Source organism: Aotus nancymaae, unplaced genomic scaffold, assembly GCF_030222135.1.
Source record: "Aotus nancymaae isolate 86718 unplaced genomic scaffold, 86718_ANA_hifiasm-v0.15.2.pri h1tg000008l, whole genome shotgun sequence".
Taxonomy (NCBI): domain Eukaryota; kingdom Metazoa; phylum Chordata; class Mammalia; order Primates; family Aotidae; genus Aotus; species Aotus nancymaae.
This window is the reverse complement of record NW_026988419.1, coordinates 2,770,267-2,794,700: the sequence shown is the minus strand read 5'-3', so window position 1 is coordinate 2,794,700 and position 24,434 is coordinate 2,770,267. Positions and strand designations below refer to the sequence as shown.

Genomic DNA, 24,434 nt, shown 5'->3' with positions numbered 1-24,434 from the left:
CTGGAATGCCAGTTTCTAGACACACTTCATAATTTCCTGAGACCTGCTCACTCACGTTAAGACGCTTGCTGGCATCATCTGGGACTCGGGTGCTGCCTCTATCAAGGACTGCCAGGTATTTGTGGAGTTAGGGATCACAAAGCCAAACTCGAAGAACCATTCTGAAGGAAGAAGGAAAAGCCTGGGTGAGCAGGTGCCCCAGTATAAAGTTTAAGGGCTCTTTGTTTCCCTCCTCTAGAGTGAGCCTCTTTCTACCCTGAAAACCACCACAGGAGGCTATCAGCAACCTCCCAGACCAGAGGCATAAAGAAAGACAGGGAAGTCTCCTTTAGGTTGTCCTCTGAACCACACCAAAGGCTTGCTTCTCCTGATTTGAGGTCTAAAGGACTAGGACCAGCAAGCAGGATATAATATAAGCAGCATTTTCTTAGAGGTAGGCTAGATGTGAACTATACATAGATACATAGCTAAATTCACCTGGAATTAGCTCAAAGGGGCATATGTGCCCTCTTACACTGCTTGGTGAGAATTCAATGCAGAGTGGCCTTGCCAGTCAAATCTGTATGATACTGTATGTAGAGCACTGTACTAGGCCCTGCTCACAGCAGCTTCCTCCATGACCATATCACAATACAACGTCAGTGCCTAAACCAGGCACCACCCATGCTCCCAGTGTCAGAGACCTCAAAGCCCCTTGTATTGGCCAGCTTCGTTTTGGTTTGTTTTCACTGGGGATCCCCAGTCTTGCAGGCTGTAGGAATCCTACCACAAACTGAGTTGTAAAAGGAGTTATCAAAGCACTGCTTTAGTTCACTGGTGTGCCTTTTGTCCTGGTCGCCCTAAGCCCTGATTTCAGGCATGTAGGCAGCAGAATACCTTCTAGGCATTGCCCTTTGAAGTAAACTTTTTGTTCCAGGCGGAATTTTTCCATTTGTTCTGTTGAAGAAAAATTCAGTTCTCGAGACACTGCCTTGCACTTGAGGATTTTCTTGGGAACACGGGCTGATAAGAGAAAAATAAATGTTGAAGCCATTCTAAATGAAAACCACATGACTATGATGCTTCAGATTTTTGGGGAGTTTCTTACAGCTGATTTAGACAATGCTTTATTTATTACATTTTGGATAATGCCTTGGTAACTGCACTACACTTTGTGTGGCTGAAGGCAGAGGTTTCCAATTGGTCACCTGTATCTGAAAGTTACTAGATCTTCACAGAACACCAGATTTTGTTCATTTAAGGGTCTCATCTAGCTACTCTCCTCAGGAAGGGGGCTGTATAGGTACCTTCTCTCTACTCTCTTCTGGTGATTTTAACCCCTTCTTTTACTTCAGAGAGATAAAAATGAAAAATTTTCTTTTAGAGAAAAAAGTTGAGATCTTAGTTTATATCTCTGGATATGTTCTAATGGTAAAATTTCAGCACAAAATGAGTTTTGGGAAGTGGGAGAAAGAAACGTTAAGAAAGTAACTGGGATGGGCGTGGTGGGTCACGCCTGTAATCCCAGCACTTTGGGAGGCTGAGGTGGGCAGATCACTTGAGGTCGGGAGTTCGAGACAAGGATGGCCAACATGGAGAAACCCCGTCTCTACTAAAAATACAAAAATTAGCTGGGCTTGGTGGCGTGCGCCTGTAATCCCAGCTACTTGGGAGGCTGAAGCAGGAGAATTGCTTGAACCCGGAAAGCAGAGGTTGCAGTGAGCCAAGATCGCGTGACTGCACTCCAGCCTAGGCGATAGAGTGAGACTGTGTCTCAAAAACAAAACAAAACAAAAAAAGAAAGTAACTGAAACTGTCAACAACACATGGATTAACATGCTGTGTCTTGAGGGGCTCACCAGCCTATTAGGTATGTGTTAATTTAGCTCTCTGATGCCCAGGCCCTAGTCTGGCATTGGTGACAGCCCCGTGTAGACAAAGGGTTGGAAAGTACCTTCATGCTCCACACCAGGAACAGACAGGTCTTCTGTTCCTTGCCAGAGTATCTTCCCTGTTTCAGCATCCCGAAGGTTCATCCAATTTCTGATCAAATATGACTAAGGAAAAATAAGGCACTGAAAGTGACTCCCACTTTGTACTCTAGGTGTCTCATGGTTGCTTCCACCAATTCTTGTTTACTTTTTAAAAAGTCTGTCAAAACTGCTCATTGCCATGGAAGCAGATCAGAATGTGTAGGAGAGTCAAAAAGACATCTAAAGGAAGAAGCAGAGACCTAGAGAAGATATTTTTATCTATAAGAATCCTGACTGCACACACCTGGAAACTGCAAGAAAGTGACAGAAAATGAACAGTGCAAAATTTAAAACTGAATTAAAAATGAACAGTGCAAAATTTAAAATTTACCAACAGGATCTGACCAACCAAGATAAAATGCCTAAAGAAACAATATCAGATGTATCCCAAAGAAACAACTCATAAAGATCACTCCATAGTGAAGGCCACAGTCCATAAACTTCACCCACAAGCACAACTCTCAACTCGCTTTTTAGAGCCCCCTTTTATATATTTTTTTGAGACAGAGTCTCACTCTGTCACACAGGCTGGAGTGCAGTGGTGCAATCTTAGCTCACTAGAACCTTTGTCTCCTGAGTTCAAGCAATTCTCGTGTCTCAGTCTCCCGAGTAACTGGAATTACAGGAGCACGCCATCATGCCCAGCTACTTTTTGTATTTTTAATAGAGATGGGGTTTCACCATGTTGGCCAAGCTGGTCTCGAACTCCTGACCTCACGTGATCCATCTGCCTCAGCTTCCGAGTGCCCTGTTTCTAAATAGGAGAAGATAACCAAGTATCGCCAGAAATTAAAGAAAGCATTTATTATGAAAGAACAAAAGAGGCTTACAGATAAAGACATAAAGTTGTAAAAAGGAGCATTAAAAAGAGAGAGATATGACATAACCTCTACAGACACTAAAAATCGATACAATAAAATTGTGTATATTTTAGGTGAATTTCTCTGGCTTGAGGTTACAACTTATGAAGCAGGTCAACTGATGTTCTCTGTCAGAAAATGCCTTCTAACTTAAGTATTTATATTTTCTAGTTTCTGTATTGTTTGATACATTAAATGAGTCAATAATACCAATTTTAAAATGAACAGAACTCTAGAAACACATATATTTTGATAGCAGAACCAAACAACTCAACACAAAGACATAACTGAAGAAACCTTTCAGAACAAAAAAGGCAAGGATAGAAAATAGGAGAGCAGGCTGAGCGTGGTGGTTCATGTCTGTAATTCCAGTACTTTGGGAGGCTGAGGCGGGTGGATTCCTTGAGCTTGGGAGTTTGAGATTAGCTGAACCATGGTGAAACCTCATCTCTACAAAAATACAAAATTAACTAGTCATGGTGGTGCATGCCTATGATCCCAGCTACTCTGGAGGCTGAGGTGAGAGGACTGCTTGAGCCCACAAAAATCAATGCTGCAGTGAACCGAGATGATGTCACTGCACTCCAGCCTAGGCAACAGAGGGAGACTCTGTCTCAAAAAGAAAGTAAAGGCACAAAAACTGGAGAATAGTCCAAGAGTTCCAATGTCTAACTAACAGAAGTTCTAGAAAGGCAGAACAGAGAAAACTGAGGGGAGGATGGCATCAATAAATTAATTCAAGAAAATTTCCTAGATTGAAAGTGTCTAGCCCTCCACTCCCTTCCCTTTCTTTAAAAAAAAAAAAAAAAAAGAAAGTGTCTAGCGAATACCCAAGTCACATCATAGTGGATTTACAGAACATTAAAGACAAAGAAAAGCAAAAGCTGGCTGGGTGCGGTGGCTTACACCTGTAATCCCAGCACTTTGGGAGGCCGAAGCGGGTGGATCACCTGAGGTCAGGAGTTTGAGACCAGCCTGGCCAACATGGAGAAATCCTGCCTTTACCAAAAACACACACACACAATTAGCTGGGCGTGGTGGCAGGCGCCTGTAATCCCAGCTAGTCGGGAGGCTGAGGCAGGAGAGTTGCTTGAACCCAGGAGGTGGAGGTTGCAGCGAGCCAAGATCGTGCCATTGCACTCTAGCCTGGGCAACAAACAAGAGTGAAACTTCGTCTCAAAAAGAAAAAAAAAAAAAAATGGAAAGCTTCCAGAGGGAAAACAAGTCATTATACAAAGGGTCAAGTCATAATGGGAAAAAAAATCAGAATGAATCAGACTTTTCAGTAGGAACCCTGGAAGATAGGAGACAACTGAGTAGGGCCTTTAAAATTCTCAGGGAGGCAGGCGCAGTGGCTCACGCCTGTAATCCCAGCACTCTGGGAGCCGAGGCACATGGAACACGAGGTCAGGAGATCGAGACCATCCTGGCTAACACAGTGAAACCCTGTCTCTAGTAAAAATCCAAAAAAATTTAGCTGGGTGTGGTGGCATATGCCTATAGTGTCAGCTACTCTTTGGGAGGCTGAGGCAGGAAAATCGCTTGAACCCGGGAGGCGAAGGTTGCAGTGAGCCAAAATTGCAGCACTGCACTCCAGCCTGGGCGACAGAGCAAGACTCCAGCGCAAAAACAAAAAACAAAAAATCTCAGAAAAACAATTCCTAAAGCAAACTAAAAAATATTTACTTTCTCAAGAAACTAAGAATAACATGGCTTCACCAAAATGACAGAGAAAACCAAGGAAGGGGAAGACATGGCATGTAGGAAGCAACAAACAGCTAAAGGGTGTCCCCTGAGTGACAATGAAGGAAGATCCCAAGACAGTAGCTCTTCAGCAGGTCTGCAGAGTGACTAGTCCAGGGTCCAGGCTACAGCAGGTCAGAAAGCTCAGGAAGAGATTTTCCTTTTTTCTTTTTTGAGATGGAGTTTCGTTCTTGTTGCCCAGGCTGGAGTTCAATGGCGTGGTCTCAGCTCACTGCAACCTCCACCTCTGGGTTCAAGCGATTCTCCTGCCTCAGCCTCCGAAGTAGCTGGGATTACAGGTGCCCACCACCACGCCTGGCTAATTTTTTTACATTTTTAGTAGAGACAGGATTTCACCATGTTGGCCAGGCTAGTCTTGAACTTCTGACCTCAGGTGATCCACCTGCCTCAGCCTCCCAAAGTGCTGGGATTACAGGCATGAGCCACCGTGCCCAGCTGAGATTTTCTTTTAAAAAGATGAAATTCATAGAATACCTATTGTGTATGGAAGGGAGATTTATACAATTAGGGGGAGATTTTGGGGTCAAATTGATGAGAAGCACAGAAAACCTAAGCAAATGACAAAAATCCAATTATTGACATCAAGGAAAAATCAAAAGTAGTACTGGAAGAAAAAAGTAGTCATAGTTTAACACATGGCTTCATTGCAAGTAGTGCTGATGCAGTCATAACAATGAAAGTACATGCTAAGGCCCAGTATAATTACCTGGGAGGATGAGGGAACAAGAGTATGTATGGATAGTCAGGCACGAAATGTTGAGAAACAACAAAACTGTCATTTTCCACGGTGGAAAGTGGATAAATAATGCTAAAATGAAATCATTAAGACATAGCCACAATGTGCTTTTTAGAAATATCAAGATAAATACCAAATAAGCTAAAAAGAATTGAAAAGTTTTTTCTGGGGAGTAGAAAATAGGGGTGGTACAGGGAGTGGTGCTCCTCATTAGAAACTAGGTAGACTGTGATTCTTTAAATGATGAACATATACAACTTAATAAAAATAAAGACTAAATTTAAGAAGAGGATCCTAAGGCTTTTTGTTTTGTTTCAAAAAAATGGACAAACCATTAAAGGAAAAGAAAATTAATATTATGCAAGCACAGAGGCTAAGTCTGCAAAAGATGGTTAATATTTGCAAACAGACTGAGCTTCAGATAAATATATATAATATAGATATACTTTACATGTGTTTTGTTTCTTTTCTTTTCTTTCGAGATGGAGTCTCACTCTGTGGCCTTGGCTGGAGTGCAGTGGTGCGATCTTGGTTCACTGCGACCTCCACCGCCCGGGTACAAACGATTCTCGTGCCTCAGCCTCCCAAGTAGCTGGGATTACAGGCGCCCACCACTACACCCAGCTAATTTTTTGTATTTTTAGTAGAGACGGTGTTTCACCATGTTGGCCAGGCTGGTCTCAAACTCCTAACCTTGTGATTCACCTGCCTCGGCCTCCCAAAGTACCAGGGTTATAGGCATCAGCCACCACACCTGGCCACACTTTTTTTCTTTTTCTTTTTGTTTGTTACCTTGTAATCAAACTCTCTTCTCAAAACTCTATATCCTCGCTTCCTTGTGGAAGGCAGTGACCACTCTGTACTACAGCAGCTAGAAAGGCCAGATCCTTTTTTCCCAGGCCTGGTATAATTGGGATGAGCACAAGAAGGCCTAGCCTTGGACATTTGCTGCCCAGTTCTGGGGTCCTGAAGCTATAATTACACAAGGTCTTGTGGAGGAGTTGGCAATTCTTCAGGGTAGGGGTAGCAGGGGTATGCCAACCTGCCCTTTCCTACTGTGTGGTCTTTGTTGCAGGCCCTGTCCTTCAACTTGCAGGCAGTTCTGAAAACCTGATATCCCTTCCCATTTTTGAATAGCTTGCAGTGGAGAACTCTAAACAACACAGCTGACTGGAATCATCATGTGTGTAATGGCACTACATTTTACCCTCTGGTTTTGCTGCTACACAAGAAAAGTCTCAAAAGATAACCAAGTGTTGTTCAGCAGAGTGCCTGCAACGTGATGAGGAGTTGAGCATTCTGTGCACTCATCCTGCTTGTGGGCACCCCTGCATGAATGTACCATCACTTTCAGGTCACAATGGTTGTGTTACTCCCCTCTCAGGGTGTGCAATTCCTAAAAAGCTCTTCTTCTATGCTCATTACATCTCCAGACAGTGCTGCTCCTCTCCACCCATGTGATCTGCCTTCCTCTGGTTCATATTTTCAAACTCCATTTTTTTTTAAAAAAAAAAACAACTAAATTCAAAAGCATGTTCATATGCTTGCTTAGGTCATGTCTCACAATTATAATTACTACAAATATGCTCACCCATCCCAGGGTCTCTATAAATTAAGAGAAAGCTTTCCAACTGCAGAAGGAAAACAACAGATACTACTGCTCTACCAATCCCCTCTGAGCTCAGATCTAAACTGTCCTAGGCAGCTAAGCCCAAGGTTTTCTGAAGACACAGTCCTCATTCGACCTGCTCTGAACAAGCTTTTGATTCTTTCACAGCAGTGTCCTATGTACCCAATACGGCAACACAGACATCAGACTTTCTTAAATTAAACAATAAAACTAAACAAAACTAAAATGACTTCTACAGTTCCAGGCTCACAGGCAGGTAGACATTCTAGTAAACTAGAAAAGTCCTGGAGAGAGGGCCCCTGCACAAAGCTGTAGCTGGAACAGACTGATTTTCCAGAAAAAGCACTACTGTGACTGGCAGAGGTCAGAAAAGGAAAGCCTGGGGCCAGGACTTACTCTTCAATTTATACATTAAATGATAAAAAGAAAAACATTTTAAATTAGTCTTCTATCTGGTATTTAGTGAAGAGTGAATTTAAGCTCCCCCTATTTCAAGGGAGAGAAGTAGCTAAAAATACATAGGTGATTTCTACAACGTGAGTGTCTTTTCTCTATAAAGAGGCAGGTTAAGGACTTAATTGCTTATCTTTTTTTTTTTTTTGAGACTGAGTTTCGCTTTTGTTACCCAGGCTGAAGTGCAATGGTGTGATCTCGGCTCACTGCAACCTCCACCTCCCAGGTTCGAAATTCTCCTGCCTCAGCCTCCTGAGTAGCTGGGATTACAGGCATGTGCCACCATGCCCAGCTAATTTTGTATTTTTTGTAGAGATGGGGTTTCTCCATGTTGGTGAGACTGGTCTCAAGCTCCTGACCTCAGGTGATCCGCCCGCCTCGGCCTCCTGAAGTGCTGGGATTACAGGTGTGAGCCACCGCACCTGGCCCTAATTGCTTATCTTTTTGGGAATTATATAAAAATATATTTTATAAAATATATTTATATGTTTGGCCAGTTCAATAACTATGCACTTCCTACCTATGCCCTAATCTGGAAAATTATCTACCAGTATCTATATCATGTGCTTAGTTTTATAATCCTTGCACATTTTAATCCTTAACACATTTTGTAAGATTTTATCCTCAATATAGCATTAGAGAAATACAAAGAGAGCTCCATTGAAGGAGGTTGGGATTGAGGCTACTGAAGGCCCCCCAAGTTCTGTAATTTTAGGGGTGAAAAGGAAGCTCTTTGTTTATGGTAGAAATGCAGCTTTGCCGGGCGCGGTGGCTCACGCCTGTAATCCCAGCACTTTGGGAGGCCGAGGCAGGTGGATCACGAGGTCAAGAGATCGAGACCATCCTGGTCAACATGGTGAAACCCCGTCTCTACTAAAAATACAAAAAATTAGCTGGGCATGGTGGCGCGTGCCTGTAATCCCAGCTACTCGGGAGGCTGAGGCAGGAGAATTGCCTGAACCCAGGAGGTGGAGGTTGCGGTGAGCCGAGATCGCGCCATTGCACTCCAGCCTGGGTAACAAGAGCGAAACTCTGTCTCAAAAAAAAAGAAAAGAAAAAGAAATGCAGCTTTATAAAATGCAAATCCACAACAGTCTATTAGTAAAGAGAAATAAAAGTTATTAAGGTAGGTGTCTTAAAATAATAACAATGAGAAAAGTTGGTCCTCAAAAGAGGAAACTTCAAGTTGTCTTCTGAGGAGCCAAAAAAAAAAAAAAAAAAAAGAGGAAACATTTGGCTAAAAATGCTAGAAATGAAAGGCAAGTGGTGATGATTGGTCATCATTTGGCTAAAAATATTGTTTTAACAGCGTATTGCTAACGAGATTTTTCAGAGAAAAAGAGCCTGTGTTTTAAGACTCAAAGGTCAAGTCACTTCCAATCTTGAGAGGAAGATTAGGTGGACAGGCTTTAAAGGAGGGGCTGGAGTGCTATTTATAAATTCTACCCTCTGGGTCAGCCAGGTCTTTGTTCATTTAAAAGCTCTCTGGTGATTTATATGAAGGATGAGCACAGAGGAACACCCCTTTCCTATGGGAAGCCTCCTGCTTAGATGGGAGTGGGCCCTGGTACCCTCTAATTTGCAACAAGGCAAACATAAAGAAGTACTCTTATATGTAAAAGTAAGATTATCTTAAAAATAAGCTTCAGAACAAAACCAAGAGTTTGCAAAGTATTAAGTTTTAGGAAAGGTAAAAAGGAAGTAAATATTCCATGAATATTATGGAAGAATGGGTGACACTTGGCTCAAGAGAGGTTACACAAATCCTTGTCTTACAGAATAGTTGTGACCTGGTGTGATTTAGATGCAGTCCAGTGCAGAAGCTGGGGGCAGACTTGAGGTGTAGAAGGCAGTGAGGGAGATAAGTGGTAGAACAGGAAGGGAAGGATTGGGGATCAGAAGAAACCAGTTAGATGAATGGGGCACTAGGCAAATTTCCTTGAGAGATGTAAAAGTAGAAAACAGGATAATAAAAGGATCTGAACCAAGCTTGTCCAACCCACGGCCTCTGGGTTGCATGTGGTTCAACACAAATTTGTAAACTTTCTTAAAACTTTTTTTTTTTTCAGTTCATCAGCTATCGTCAGTGTATTTTATTTTTTTATTTTTATTTTGAGACAGAGTCTTGCTGTGTTGCCCAGGCTGGAATGCAGTGGTGAAATCTCAGCTCACTGGAACCTCCACCTCCCAGGTTCAAGTGATTCTCCTGCCTCAGCCCCCTAAGTAGGTGGGATTACAGGCACCTGCACCTATGCCCAGCTAATTTTTTGTATTTTTAGTAGAGATGGGGTTTCATCATGTTGGCCAGGCTGGTCTTGAACTCCTGACCTCAAGCAATCCACCTGACTTGGCCTCCCAAAGGGCTGGGATTACAGGTATGAGCCACTGTGCCTGGCCCATTAGTGTTTTTATGTGTGGCCCAAGATAATTCTTCTTCCAATGTGGCCCACGGAAGCCAAAAGATTGGACACCCCTGTTAAACTAGTTTGTAACAGTCATCTAGGAGTATTTTGAAATAAGTACACTGGTTCTGAGAGTCTTAATTAGTTTTAAATGGAAATGGTCAACATCAATTTTTATATAATAAACAGATCCACAGTACATGCCAGTACCTCACTTGCCAGTTGAAGAAGGAAGAAAGAGAAATCAGGGTAAGAGAATAGAGAGTGAGAGGGAATAGGAAGACAAAAAGGGGAAAGAGAAAAGAAACACGGGGGACACACACAGAGGGAGAGACACAGGGAGGGAGTGAAGGGGAAAAAAGACAGAGAAAAACACACAAACAGAAAGGCCCACATACAACTCAGAACCAAGAGAGAGAGCCAGGACAGAAGGCAACAAAGAGGAGTCTCAGAAAATTTGAAGATGAGATCCCACACAATTTTCTTCCTACTTTAATATTATATAGCTGTCTGGGTTAGTGAGTTTCATAAGACAGTTTGAAATTGATGAGCAGAGAAGGAAGACTAAACATTGAAGTGTTAAGCCCCTCTGAAAATATTAATTGGCTGGTTCATAGTTTCATGTAATTTATCATCCAAACTATGATACTTTTAAGAATGAAAGAGGGTGTTAATCAAAGAGCATACTTAAAATGAGCTGGTTCGTGAAATGTGTTTAGGACAGTCCTTGGCATTAGTAATACATGTGTTAGCTATTATTATTATCAATGAGAATTAATTCATTATCATCTCCCATCTAGCATTCTGACTGATTTTCCTTCCTTCATTCTTGCCTTCTTCTCCATTTTCTTCACAGAAGGAAGGGGTCTTTTAAAACTACAAGTTAGGTGTCAATTCCTGGCTTTCCTCTGCACTTAAAAAAATCGAGTTCTTTCCATGGTCTACAAGGCCTGTCAATCACTATGCCCTAGGCACAAAAACCACTTACCTTTTTCTCTTCTCCCCTGTGCCAGACAGCCTGAGTACTCTTGACCTTATTCTTCACACCCTCAGGCCCTGGTGTCAGTGGCACCTCCTCTGAGAGGTTCTTGGGAACACTAGTCCACAGTGGTTTCTGAATGCACATGTGCTTAACTTCTCAGTTGGGGCTCCTTCTCTGCCTCCATGCCAACACTTGGTTATCCTCCCCTGGACAGACAATTTGTGATATCTCTATCTCTTCTGAGGAGAGGCTAAATTCCACTTCATCTTTGGTATATTACTTTCCTAGTCAAAGACTTTCTGGGATGTCAAGTGGGTATTTTAAAATATACAATAGGAAATTAAAAAATTTAGAAATAGGCCGGGCGCGGTGGCTCATGCTTGTAATCCCAGCACTTTGGGAGGCCAAGGCAGGCGGATCACAAGGTCAAGAGATCGAGATCATCCTGGCAAACATGGTGAAACCCCATCTCTACTAAAAAAAAATACTAAAATTAGCTGGGTGTGGTGGCATGCACCTGTAGTCCCAGCTACTCAGGAGGCTGAGGCAAAAGAATTGCTTGAACCTGGGAGGCGGAGGTTGCAGTGAGCTGAGATTGAGCCACTGCACTCCAGCCTAGCACCTGGTGACAGAGCAAGACTCTGTCTCAAAAAAAATAAATAAATAAAAAATAAAAAATTTAGAAATAAGGAAAAAAAAAGACTTTAAGTGGATTCTCACAGACTAACCCAGGGGCCTCCATATATCTGATATCAAACTATCATTCACTCTTTTATTCATTCAATACATGTTTACTGACAACCTATGATATGGTTTGGCCTCCCCAGCCATGTGAAACTGTAAGTCCAATCAAACCTTTTTTTCCCCCCAGTTTCAGGTATGACTTTATCAGCATCATTAAAACAAACTAGTACAACCTACAATGTGACATGTATTAATGTCAAAGTTGCATCTAAAAAATTTGGGCAATATGTTTCGTATAAAATGACAGGTGGTATAGAGGGGGATAATATTTTTAAATTCATTTATTATTTGATAAAATTTATGGTCTTAGTTAATATATGTGAAAATATATGTCTATTTCATCCACATCACAATTTTTTTTGTTTAGACAGAGTCTCACTCTGTCTTACTCACTTGCTCTGTTGCCCAGGCTGGAGTGTGATCTTAGCTCACTGCATCCTCTGCCTCCTGGGTTCAAGTGATTCTACTGCCTCAGTCTCCCAAATAGCTGGGATTACAGGTGTGCACCACCATGCCCATCTAATAATTTTTTTTTTTTTTTAGTAGAGATGGGGTTTCACTGTGTTGACCAGGCTGGTCTCAAACTCCTGAGCTCAAGTGATCTGCCTACCTTGGCTTTCCAAAGAGCTGAGATTACAGGAGTGAGTCACCATGCCTGGCCTCATATCACTTTTAAAAAATGTTTTTTCACTGGAAAAAGAAGAGATTGCATTATATTCAGGGTTACCTTATATTTGGACATTATTCTGATAATTTTATGGGTTCCCTTTAGTTAGAACAAAAGAACTTACTTACTCATCTTCTTCAAAACAGTTCATACACAAGCTGGACACTTCTTAATCATACTGAGATAATCCTCTAATGATATTACCCCAAATCCTCATTACCAATTTAGGGATGGAAAAATCTAAAACATTTCAATTCATAACAATTCACCAAGAATTATTCTACTTAAAATATAACTCTTTTTTTGAGTTGGATTTTTGCTCTTGTTGCAAAGGCTGGAGTGCAATGGTATGATCTTAGCTCACTGCAACCTCTGCCTCCCAGGTTCAAGCGATTCTCCTGCCTCAGCCTCCCAAGTAGCTGGGATTACAGGTGCCCGCCACCATGCCCAGCTAATTTTTTGTATTTTTAGTAGAGACGGGGTTTCACTATGTTGGCTAGGCTGGTCTCGAACTCCTGACCTCAGGAGATCCACCCGCCTCAGCCTCCCAAAGTGCTGGGATTACTGGTGTGAGCCATTGTGCCCAGCTATATAACTTAAAAAAAAAAAAAAAGCTTTTATTTTAGAATAGCTTTTTTTTTTTTTTTTTTTTGAGACAAGGTCTTCATTGCCCAGGCTGGAGTGCAGTGTTGAAATCACTGCTCACTGCAGGCTTGACCTTCCAGGCTCAATTGATCCTCCTACTTCAGCCTTCTGAGTAGCTAGAACTACAGGCACTTACTACTTCATTTGGCAAATTTTTTTTTTCCAGAAAAATTTAACAGGTTTATTTATAATTATTATAAAGTTGAACCGCTGAAACTTGTTCACTGAAACATTTTAACTTGCATTAATGCTTTACGTCTCCGCATTTATATTAAAAATTCACACACTAATGAAAATGGAAAAACTACCAATACCTGATTTCTGTCCCCTATTTTTCCACTCACAGTCATATACTTAGGTACCCTTTGACCCCATGGAAAAAAAATTATCTAACGTTCAGAACTACCAATAACAGGAAGAAGAGAATTTTTTTTTTTTTTGAGAATGAAGTGTTTCCCATCATAGTGGATTCTTAAGCATGCTCTCCATGTATGCGGCATGCTAGCTGGATGTCTTTTGGCATAATTGTTACACGTCTGGCATGGATAGCACAAAGGTTGGTCTCTTCAAAAAGGCCAACCAGATAGATAGGCCTCACTTGCCTCCTGCAAAGCACCAATAGCTGCGCTCTGGAAGCACAGATCTGTTTTAAAGTCCTGAGCAATTTCTCGCACCAGACGCTGGAAGGGAAATTTGCGAATCAGAAGTTCGGTGGACTTCTGATAACGTCTAATTTCACGGAGTGCCACAGTACCAGGCCTGTAACGATGAGGTTTCTTCACCCCTCCAGTAGAGGGTGCACTCTTGCAAGCAGCTTTTGTAGCCAGTTGCTTCCTGGGTGCTTTACTACCGGTAGATTTGCGGGCAGTCTGCCTTGCACGAGCCATGGTATAGAGACCTCCTTACTTTCCCCCCTTCTCCTTCGGCTGGAGCTCGGCGAGTGAGAGGCAGAACTGGCGTTGGAGAGCTACGGCGGTGCAGCGGCGGCTGCGAACACCCATTTGGCAAATTTTTAAAAACATTTTTTATAGAGATGGGATCTCACTATGTTGTCCAGGCTGGTCTCAACTTCCTGGGCTCAAGTGACCCTCCCACCTTGGCTTCCCAAACTATTGGGATTACAGGTTGAGCACTGCACCCAGCCAAAAATAGTTTCGGATTCATAGAAAAGTTGCAAAATACTGGAGTTCTCATTTACCCCACACCCAGTTTACTCTATTAACATCTTACATTTGTCACAACTAATGAACCAATGTTGATGTACGCTCCTCTTAGATGTGGCAGAGTCTCAGATATTTCCTGTTTTTGATGACCTTGATAGTTTTGAGGAGAACTGTTTTGTAGGGTATCCATCAGCTGGTATTTGTCTGATGTTTTCCTTATGATTTGACTGGAGTTATGGTTTTTTTGGGAGGAAGACCACAGAGGTAGTGTCATTTTTATCACATCAACATCAAGGATACATGCTATCAACATGACTGATCACTATTGATGTTAACCTTCATCACCTGGTTGAGGGTAGTCTTTTCCAGTTTCTTCCATTGTGAAGTTACTCTTTTCCTCTCCTTTCCACACTGTTCTCTTTTGAAGGGAGTTACTACACCTGGCACAACTTAAGGGGTAGGGAATTATGCTTTACTTCCTTGAAGTAAAAATACTTCAAGGAGAAGTATTTATCCTTCCTTGAAGGATAAATAACAACTATATGAATTACTTAGAATTATGCACTGCAGATTTATCTCTTCTCCCCATTTGTTTTATTCAATCACTTATATCAGTCCAGTTGGGTTTTAAAAAAAATCATTTGTGCTCTGATTCCTAAATTTTTATCGCCAAGATGAAAATATTTCAATACTAGGAAATCTGATTAAAAATATTTATTTGATATGCTTACATGTAAGTCTCAGGAATTCATCTGAGTTACAGGGGAAGATGGAAACCATAGGGCATGCTAGTTTATAGCCAGAAGGAAAAGCTGAGAGAGGGGAAAATACAGTTGGTTTAGAGCAGAACATCTGTTTTGGAGTCCCAGTTCTATTATGTAGCAGCTGTGATCTTAGATCAGTCATTTAACCTGCCTGAGATTTAATTTGTAAACAACAGATAATATGAACGCCTTACAATTATTCTGCGATTATAAGAAATGCCTACAAAAATGGTTTAGAGATTATAAAACATGATATACACAAGTGTAGGACATTATTATACCATAATTCTTCAGGATTGAAAAAGGCAAATTATGGAAGTGACTTTTTATGAACAACTTCAAATTCTCTAATAAAAGCATATATTGGCCAGGCTCCATGGCTCACGCCTGTAATCTCAACACTTTGGGAGGCTGAAGCAGGCAGATCACAAGGTCAGAAGTTTGAGACCAGACTAGCCAATATGGTAAAATCCTGTCTCTACTGAAAATACAAAATTAGCTAGGTGTGGTGGCAGGTACCTGTAGTCCCATCTACACAGGAGGCTGAGGCAGGAGAATTGCTTGAACCCAGGAGGTGGAGGTTGGAGTAAGCCAAGATTATGCCACTGCACTCCAGTCTGGACAATAGAATGAGACTCTATCTTAAAAATAAATAAATAGGCCGGGCGCGGTGGCTCACGCCAGTAATCCCAGCACTTTGGGAGGCCGAGGCGGGTGGATCACGAGGTCAGGAGATCGAGACCATCCTGGTCAACATGGTGAAACCCCATCTCTACTAAAAATACAAAAAGTTAGCTAGGCATGGTGGCGCGTGCCTGTAATCCCAGCTACTCAGGAGGCTGAGGCAGGAGAATTGCCTGAACCCAGGTGGCGGAGGTTGCGGTGAGCCGAGATTGCACCATTGCACTCCAGCCTGGGTAACAAGAGCGAAACTCCGTCTCAAAAAAAAAAAATAAATAATAAATAAATAAATAAATAGAAGGATATATTATCTTATTCTTTCTCTAAAATCTTCAAAAAGGAAAACAAAACTGAAAGCTTATTTGTATTAATGTTTGACTAGAGTTTTATTCACTCAAAACCTTGTAATTTCTAGAAAACCTGCTGCAGTTTTTTTGTGCTGCTCATATACTTATCTTCATCTCTTTGCTCATCCTCTTCTGTTTTAGAGGTAAGACCTAATTCTACTTTTATACTTGTATTACATATACTATTAGATAGACATACACAGAGCAGAAATTATATTTGAGAGATTTGAGTACCTTAACTTGAAAACAAATTAAATGAAGGCTCCCTTGTGTTCAATTTTTTTTGGACGAAAATGACTAGCAAGCAATGATTGTTGTCTACTGTTGGCACTTGCTGTCAAGAATTCTTTTTTTAAGGCCGGGCGCGGTGGCTCAAGCGTGTAATCCCAGCACTTTGGGAGGCCGAGGTGGATGGATCACAAGGTCAAGAGATCAAGACCATCCTGGCCAACGTGGTGAAACCCCATCTCTACCAAAAATACAAAAATTAGCTGGGCGTAGTGGCGTGCACCTGTAGTCCCAGCTACTCGGGAGGCTGAGGCAGGAGAATTGCTTGAACCCGGGAGGCGGAGGTTGCAGTGAGCCGACATTGTGCCACTGCACTCCAGTCTTGAGGCTGGTGACAGAGTGAGACTCTGTCTCAAAAAAAAAAAAAAAAAAAAGAATTCTTTTTTTTATCTTTCTAAGGTATTTTTTCTCTTTTATATTGTTGGTCCAACAGCCTCCCAACTTTTTTTTCTCCTTCAGTCTCTAGTCCATTGTTTCTCAAAGGGTGGTTTCATGACTTTGTTAAAAATGCTTTTTCAGCTGGGTGAGGTGGCTCACGCCTATAATCCCAGCACTTTGGGAGGCTGGGGCAGGCGGATCACCTGAGGTCAGGAGTTTGAGACCAGCCTGACCAACATGGTAAAACCCCATCTCTACTAAAAATGTAAAAATTAGCTGGGTATGGTGGCAGGTGCCTGTAATTGCACCTACCTGGGAGGCTGAGGTAGAAATGCTTGAACCCAGGAGACAGAGGTTGCAGTGAGCCAAGATCATGCCACTACATTCTAGCCTGGGTGACAGGGCGAGACTCCGTCTCAAAAAAGTAAAAATATAAAAAACCACTAGTTTTCACATAGATAAGCTTTTACATGGAAATAAATTAAATAACAAAAAAAATTTTTTAAACCCACTAGTCTGGCTTTTACAATCTAATACACTGTGACTAGCATTCCAGTCCTAAAATACAAACTGGATCATATCATTACCTCCTCTTCAAAAATCTTCAATAGGTTTTCACTGTTCAGAGGAAAGTGCTAACTTCTTAGCTTAGTATTGAAAGTTCTTTACATTGTGGCTCAAAGATTTTTCCCTTTCCTCCTTCTGTTTTACACTCCTTCCTACTACACCCATTCTCATCCAGGCACAGTGAATATACTATGCACGTATGCATCTCTATGCACTCTGGTCAGCTTGCACACTCTTGTTTGAAGCCTCTCATAAGGCTTCAAACATCAGCAACAACAAGAGTTGAGTGGCCTTTCAGGAATCCAATCAAGTGTTATGATGACCATAGGGCCACATTCAGACCAAGATGATAAAGGAGGTAGGAATAAACCTTTCCCCAACTTAGAGGATCCCTGTGGAGGTAAACATGACAGAGGAAAATGGGAATAAGGAAGACAGCAATTATTGTTATTAGAGGCTGGCTACAATTGCCCTAGATGTACCAACTACAGAGCAAAGCCAGCCATATCACCTCAAGAAAATCTCTCTAAAATACGTCCTCTCAATAGTCTTCACTTCCATTGCTGCGAGAAGAAAATGGCTTTTGTCTTTTTTTTTTTGAGATGGGGTTTTGCTCTCTTGCCTAGACTGGAGTGCAGTGGCGTGATCTTGGCTCACTGCAGCCTCTGCTCCCAGGTTCAAGTGATTCTCCTGCCTCAGCCTCCCGAGTAACTGGGACTACAGGCATGTGCCACCACACCCAGCTAATGTTTGTAGTTTTAGTAGAGACGGGGTTTCACCATTTTGGCCATGCTGGTCTTGAACTCCTGCCCTCATGATATGCCTGCCTTGGCCTCCCAAAGTGTTAGGATTACAGGCATAAGCCACCAGGCCTGGCCTAATTTTTTTTTTTTTTTTTTTTGAGATGGAGTCTCCGTCTGTCGCCCAGGCTAGAGTGCAGTGGTGTGATCTCGGCTAACTGCAACCTCCACCTCCCAAGTTCAAGTGATTCTCCTGCCTCAGCCTCCTGAGTAGCTGGGGTTACAGGTGCCCGCCACCATGCCTGGCTAATTTATTTTTATTTTTATTTTTAGTAGAGACAGGGTTTCACCATGTTGGCCAGGCTGGTCTTGAACTCCTGACCTCAAGTGATCTGCCTTGAGGCCCTGGCCTCCCAAAGTGCTGGCATTACAGGTGTGAGCCACCACGCCCAGCCTGCTTTTGTCTTTTTCACATGAGAATGCCATTAATGCCATGCAGCAAAACTTATTCCAAAGAATGGCAGTTTCTCATTATGTGATGAGACTAAGAGAAAGGTAATAAAGTAGACTGGCTAAGTACCCTGGCCAAGGTTACACAGCAAAGAAAAGGATAATCTTCTTCTTGCTCTGCTATCACCTTTGTTATCCTCTCCTCCCAAGACTAAACTTGACCCTTATTTCTTACAATGAACTAAATGTTTGTGTCCCCTCCAAATTCATACATTGAAATCCTAAACCCCAATATGATGGTATTAGGATGTGGGGATTTAAGAGGTGATGAGGTCATGGGGGTAAAATCCTCATTAATGGGATCAGTGCCCTACAAAAGGGACCCTAGAGAGCTTTTTGCTGTCTTTGAACCACATTGGGATACAAGAAAACAGTAGTCTGCAACCTGGAAGAAGGCTCTCACCAAAACCCGACCATGCTGGTACCCTGATCTCAGACTTCCAACCTCCAGAGCTGTGAGAAATGTTTCTATTGTATATAAGCCACCCAGTCTTTGGCACTTTGTTACAGCAGCTGAAATGGCAAACATATCTCTATTATAAACTTTTTAAATTACAGTGCTTTATTTCGTAATGAAATAACAACTTATTTGTAAAAGACTCCGAAAAACTAAGTCTTAAGCACTTCTATAAACACCAAAGTGCTCAAACCAATGACAATTCTGATTTCAGTCACAGGCTCCCAATTCTAGGGAAGCTGATTGCTTATGAAAGTAATTAATGCTGGTGCAGTAGCTCACGCCTGTAATCTCAGCACTTTGGGAGGCTGAGGCAGGTGGATCACTTGAGGTGAGGAGTTCGAGACCAGCCTAACCAACATGCTGAAACCTCATCTCTACTAAAAATACAAAAATTGGCTGGGCATGGTGGCAGTTGCCTGTAATCTTAGCTACTTGGGAAGCTGAGGCAGGAGAACTGCTTGAACCCCAGGAGGCGGAGGTTGCAGTTAGCCGAGCTGCTGCACTCCAGCCTGGGCAACAGAGCAAGACTCCATCTCAGGGGAAAAAAAATGGTTGTAATTAAAAAATTTTTTTTGTGTGTGGAGACAAGGTATTACTATGTTGCTCAGGCTGATCTTGAATTCTTGGCCTCAAGTGATCCTCCTGTCATGGCCTCCCAAAATGCTGGAATTACAGGCATGAGCCACTGTGCCCAGCACTATTGTAATTTTTTACAAGGAGAGTTATTAGCTAAGTAATTAAACTTAATTTAAAAAGTAGTTTGCCGGGTGCAGTGGCTCACGCCTGTAATCCCAGCACTTTGGGAGGCCAGGGCGGGCAGATCATCTGAGGTCGGGAGTTCGAGACCAGGCTGACCAACATGGAGAAACCCCGTCTCTTTAAAAAAAAAGAAAAGAAAAAAAAAGTAGTTCAGAAAGTAAAAACGGAAAATCTTTTGTAACTCAAAATCATGGTAAACAAAGGCAAGTCAAATGAAAAACTAGAAAAATATTTATAATATGATGAGCAAAAAGACAAACTCTTTACTATATAATAAGCACTTATATACGACAAGAAAAAGATAAACAGGCTGGGCATGGTGGCTCAGGCCTGTAATCCCAGCACTTTGGGAGGTCAGGAGTTTAAGACCAGCCTGACCAACATGGAGAAACCTTGTCTCTACTAAAAATACAAAATTAGCTGGGCATGTTGGCGCATGCCTATAATCCCAGCTACTCAGGAGGCTGAGGCAGGAGAATTGCTTGAACCCGGGAGGCGGAGGTTGTAGTGAACTGAGATGCCATTGCACTCCAGCCTGGGCAACAAGAGCGAAATTCCATCTAAAAAAAAAGATAAACACCTCAAAAGAGCATTAGGCAAAACATGAGGGAAATGCAAATTTTCACCTGGCAGACTGACCCCTGAGTCCATCCCTCAGAGAAAGTGACGGAGAAGCAGCTTGGTCCCCAGAGGGTTCCTGAGGAGGCTGCCTCCATGGGGGAGGGTCAGGTTTCAGTGAGGGTAGGAAGATGGAAGGAGGGCTCTATGAAGAGCTCCATGAGGTAGGGGATTTTGTTTATAATGGAAGGGGCTTTCTGACAGGACAGTAGTGGTGTTGAGGAGAACTGGGTGGAATATAAAGCAAGGAGCTGATACCACCAGAAGGGACTGGTGCCTGGAGGAACCTGCATTTGGGGAAAACAGGAAGTTTATAGAAGAGCCAGGGAGTCATTTATAGCTCATTCTCAAGGTTTCTAATCTGGTGAAGGAGGACACATTACTTTCATGCCAAAATTGCCTGAGGGCTTTGTGTTTAGACATGCCTTTCATGACCTCCCTGACCTTCCTTTCCAGTTACCAGATCCTGGTATTTCTTCCACTGAGATGCACTGTCATGTTTCCAAATTATTGGACTTCTTCAAGAACTTCCTAACTGCTTTCTCTCCCTCTCCACTCCACTCCAGTCTGCACATTGCTGCCAGACTAATTTTTCTCAAATATCACCTGTATCATGTCACCTTCCTACTCAAAACCTTTCAATGCTTCTCCCCTCATTGGATCAAGTCTAGACACCCTTGATCAACATCCTTAACTATGCAGGTTGTCTCCAGTTCACCTCAAAATACATCTGCTCCAGCCAAAGAGGGTCAATCACTATAATAACTAACCTGTCCCTATAGGTGATACCATCTCTTCAAACCTTTTTTGTTTTTCCTACTCTTGATTTCCTCTCTTCCCTTTACTTATCCATATTCTGGCATTCTTTCACATTAGTTTCACTGCCTTTCCTCCCATCAGTATACAATGTGGTTAAAGCACAGGCGTAGTCTCACAGCCCTGGGTATAATCATGGCTCTGCCCTTTAACAGTTTAGTGGTCTTGGGCTTTCTTATGGCTTAGTTTGCCTCAACTCCATAATGTAATAAATACATGATTTTTGTGAAGATTCAATAAGATGCAATGTATATAAGACTAATAGAACATCTGGAACACAATAGGTACTCACTAGATTAGTATTAACGTTGTCCAAATGTACTATTTTCCCTGAGTATATAGGCTTTCTAACTAGCTTGTGTGCACTATTATTTTTCTCTTACATTTAAACTTTTAATATTTCAGTCTAATTTCTTCATACTTCATCTCATTACAGTCAGTATGCCCAGCCCTGTATTAGGTGATTTACCTATATAAAAATCCTGTGAATTGGGTCTTATTACCTCTATTACTTCATTTTCTGGATGAGAAAACTAAGTTTTAGAGATATTAAAAACCTTAATATTAAATAGCTGGGAAGCAGTGAGATAAAGATGCAGGTGATATTTTTTGTTGACTTTTTTTTGCTGCTTTTTTTTTTGAGATGGAGTCATGCTCTGTCACCAAGGCTGGAGTGCAGTGGTGTGATCTCGGCTCACTGCAACCTCTGCCTCCCGGGCTCAAGAGATTCTCCTGCCTCAGCCTCCCGAGTAGCTGGGATTACAACGCTCACCACCACATCCAGCTCATTTTTGTATTTTTGGTAGAGACAGAGTTTCGCCATGTCTCTACAAAAAAAAAAAAAAAAAAAAAATAGCTGGGTATAATGGCAGGCACCTGTAATCCCAGCTACTCAGGAGGCTAAGGCAGAATCGCTTGAACCCAGGAGGTGGAGGTTGCAGTGAGCTCACACCACTGCACTCCAGCCTGGGTGACAAAGCGAGACTCTGTCTCAAAAAAAAAAAAAAAAATTTTTTTTTTTTGGTAGAGACGGGGTTTTGCCGTGTTGCCTAGGCTGTGCGAACTCCTGAGCTCAAGTGGTTTGCCGGCCTCAGCCTCCCAAAGTGCTGGGATTATAGGTGTGAGCTACTGTGCCTGGCTGGAAGTCATTTTAAATAGCAATTTAGCATATACTAAAATGTAGTATATATTCTGGACCAATCTTAAATCACATATATATATGAATTTTTTTGAGACAGTTCTCACTGTCACCCAGGCTGGAGTACAGTAGTATGTTCCCAGATCACTGCAGCCTTGGACTCCTGGGCTCAATCAATCCTCCACCTTAGCCTCCTGAGTAGCTGGGACTACAGGCATGTGCTACTGCATTCAGTTAATTTTTATTCTGTTGTAGAGGTAGGATCTCACATATGTTGCCCAGGCTGGTCTCAAATTCTTAGGCTAAAGCGATCTTCCTACCTTGACCTCCCCCTACAAAGCATTGGCATTATAGGCATGAGACACCTTGCCCAGCCTTACTTTTTAAAAATAAAAAAACTATTACTTAGGATGAACAAATTCCAAGCTGACAACTATAGATAGTTTTTGACTAATGGTTAGGAAGCCAAAACAATACTCTAGAGCAATAACTTTGCTAGTTATCCAAAAATGAAACATGCATCTCATTCATTTAATTTATCTAATATATTAGCATTTGTGGCCAGAAAAAAAATATATATATATTTTTAACAGAGACAGAGTCTTGCTATGTTTCCCAGGTTGGGCTTGAACGCCTGGCCTCAAGGGATCCTCCCTCCTTGGCCTCCCAAAGTGCTGGGCTGGGATTACAGGTGTGAACTACCATACCAGGTCCAGAGAAATATATATATATATAATTTTTTTTTTCCAAGACAGAGTCTTGTCCAGGCTGGAGTGCGATGGCATGATCTTGGCTCACTGCAACCTCCACCTCCCAGGTTCAAGCGATTCTCCCACCTCAGCCTCTTGAATAGCTGGGATTACAGGCACACCCACCACACCCAGCTAATTTTTGTATTCTTAGTAGAAATGTGGTTTCACCATGTTAGCCAGGCTGGTCTCAAACTCTTAACCTTGTGATCCACCCACCTCGGCCTCCCAAATCCCACACTTTGTAATCCCAAAGTGTTGGGATTACAGGCATGAGCCACCATGCTTGACCCGAGAAATACTCTTTAATTTTGTGTTTTCATCTTATTTAAGAGTCAAAGTACTATGCTGACAGGCAGCGTAGCATACACATATCCTCCAAAGTATAGTTTCATTTTGAACATAGATAAAGCAAGTCTAACAATCTAATCCGTGGGTGGTACAGTGGTTTATGCCTGTAATTCCAGCTCTTTGGAAGGTCTAAGTGGAAGGACTGCTTGAGTCTCAGAGTTCCACAGCTGCAATGAGCTATGATAGTGCCACTGCCCTCCAGCATGGGTGGCAGAGTGAGACCCTGTCTCTAAAAATAAAAAAAATATGGCTAGGCATGGTGGTTGATGCCTATCATTCCAGCACTTTGGGAGGCCGAGGACAGTGAATTCCTTGAGCTCAGGAATTCAAGACTAGTCTGGGAAACATGGTGAAACGCCATCTCTACAAAAAAGACAAAAATTAGCCTGTCACAGGGTAGTGCACACCTGTAGTCCCAGTTACTTGGGAGGCTGAGGTGGGAGGATCCCTTGAGCCCAGGAGGCAAAGACTGAAGCTAAGAATGCATCACTGCACTCCAGCCTGGGTGGCAGCATGAGACTCTGTCTCAAAGAAATAAAAATAAATCTGGTTCTCAAATTTTGATATAATTTTAGGTTCAAAGTTTCTTAATTATTTTTCTCCATCTTTCCTCCAGAATAGTTATCAACTTCAGTTGTTCTACACTTAAAAAAAAAAAAAGACTAGTTAAGCATAGTAGTGTAAAGACTTATTGGTATTAAGTAATGATCAACATGTAATTGGTTAAAAAAGAAAAAACAAAAGTCAAATTAATCTGGATTTGTATAAGAAGGCTGAATTGAATATTTCATTTGTCCAACATTTACTGAACACTTAGGAACATGTACTGAACACTTAGGGCTAGGGTATACTATGATTAGTAAGACATGGTTCCTGCACATGGTCCCTGGAGTTCTTCTTCAGGTAGGGAAACCACCAGGTAAAAGAATAATTGCAACACAATATGAGAAGGACTATCTATAATGGAGGCTTGTACAAAGTACCATCTTCAGCTTGCCTGTGATCAGGCCTTGTGAGATAAGTATCAGTGTCTAAAACATGCCTCTGAAGCTGAATATCCACTCACTGACTTGTATCATTTTTCAGCACTGTGCCATACCCAGGTGTCTCTTATTTTCCTGATTTGCATACCTAGACAAGATAGCCAACATCGATAGGGCCATAGTCTCAGGTTAAGGCACAAACTCGGATCAAACACTACTCAAAGAAG

The 24,434-nt window shown here is 42.0% G+C and overlaps 1 protein-coding gene and 1 pseudogene across 2 annotated transcripts in view; both read right to left on the bottom strand.

The window, feature by feature from the left end:
* The window catches only part of PDE6D (phosphodiesterase 6D), a 59,310-nt gene that overhangs the window by 4,526 nt on the left and 30,350 nt on the right, over nucleotides 1-24,434 (bottom strand). The window contains exons 2-4 of one of the 2 annotated variants that reach the window (XM_012434138.2): nucleotides 1,934-2,022; nucleotides 877-1,002; nucleotides 56-161 (exon numbers count right to left, since the gene is read on the bottom strand). In XM_012434138.2, coding sequence (XP_012289561.1) covers nucleotides 56-161; nucleotides 877-1,002; nucleotides 1,934-2,022 — 321 coding nt within the window. The remainder of the gene's footprint in view (nucleotides 1-55; nucleotides 162-876; nucleotides 1,003-1,933; nucleotides 2,023-24,434) is intronic. The other variant, XM_012434139.2, reaches the window with a different exon arrangement.
* LOC105704739 (histone H3.3A-like) lies at nucleotides 12,969-15,152 on the bottom strand (annotated as a pseudogene).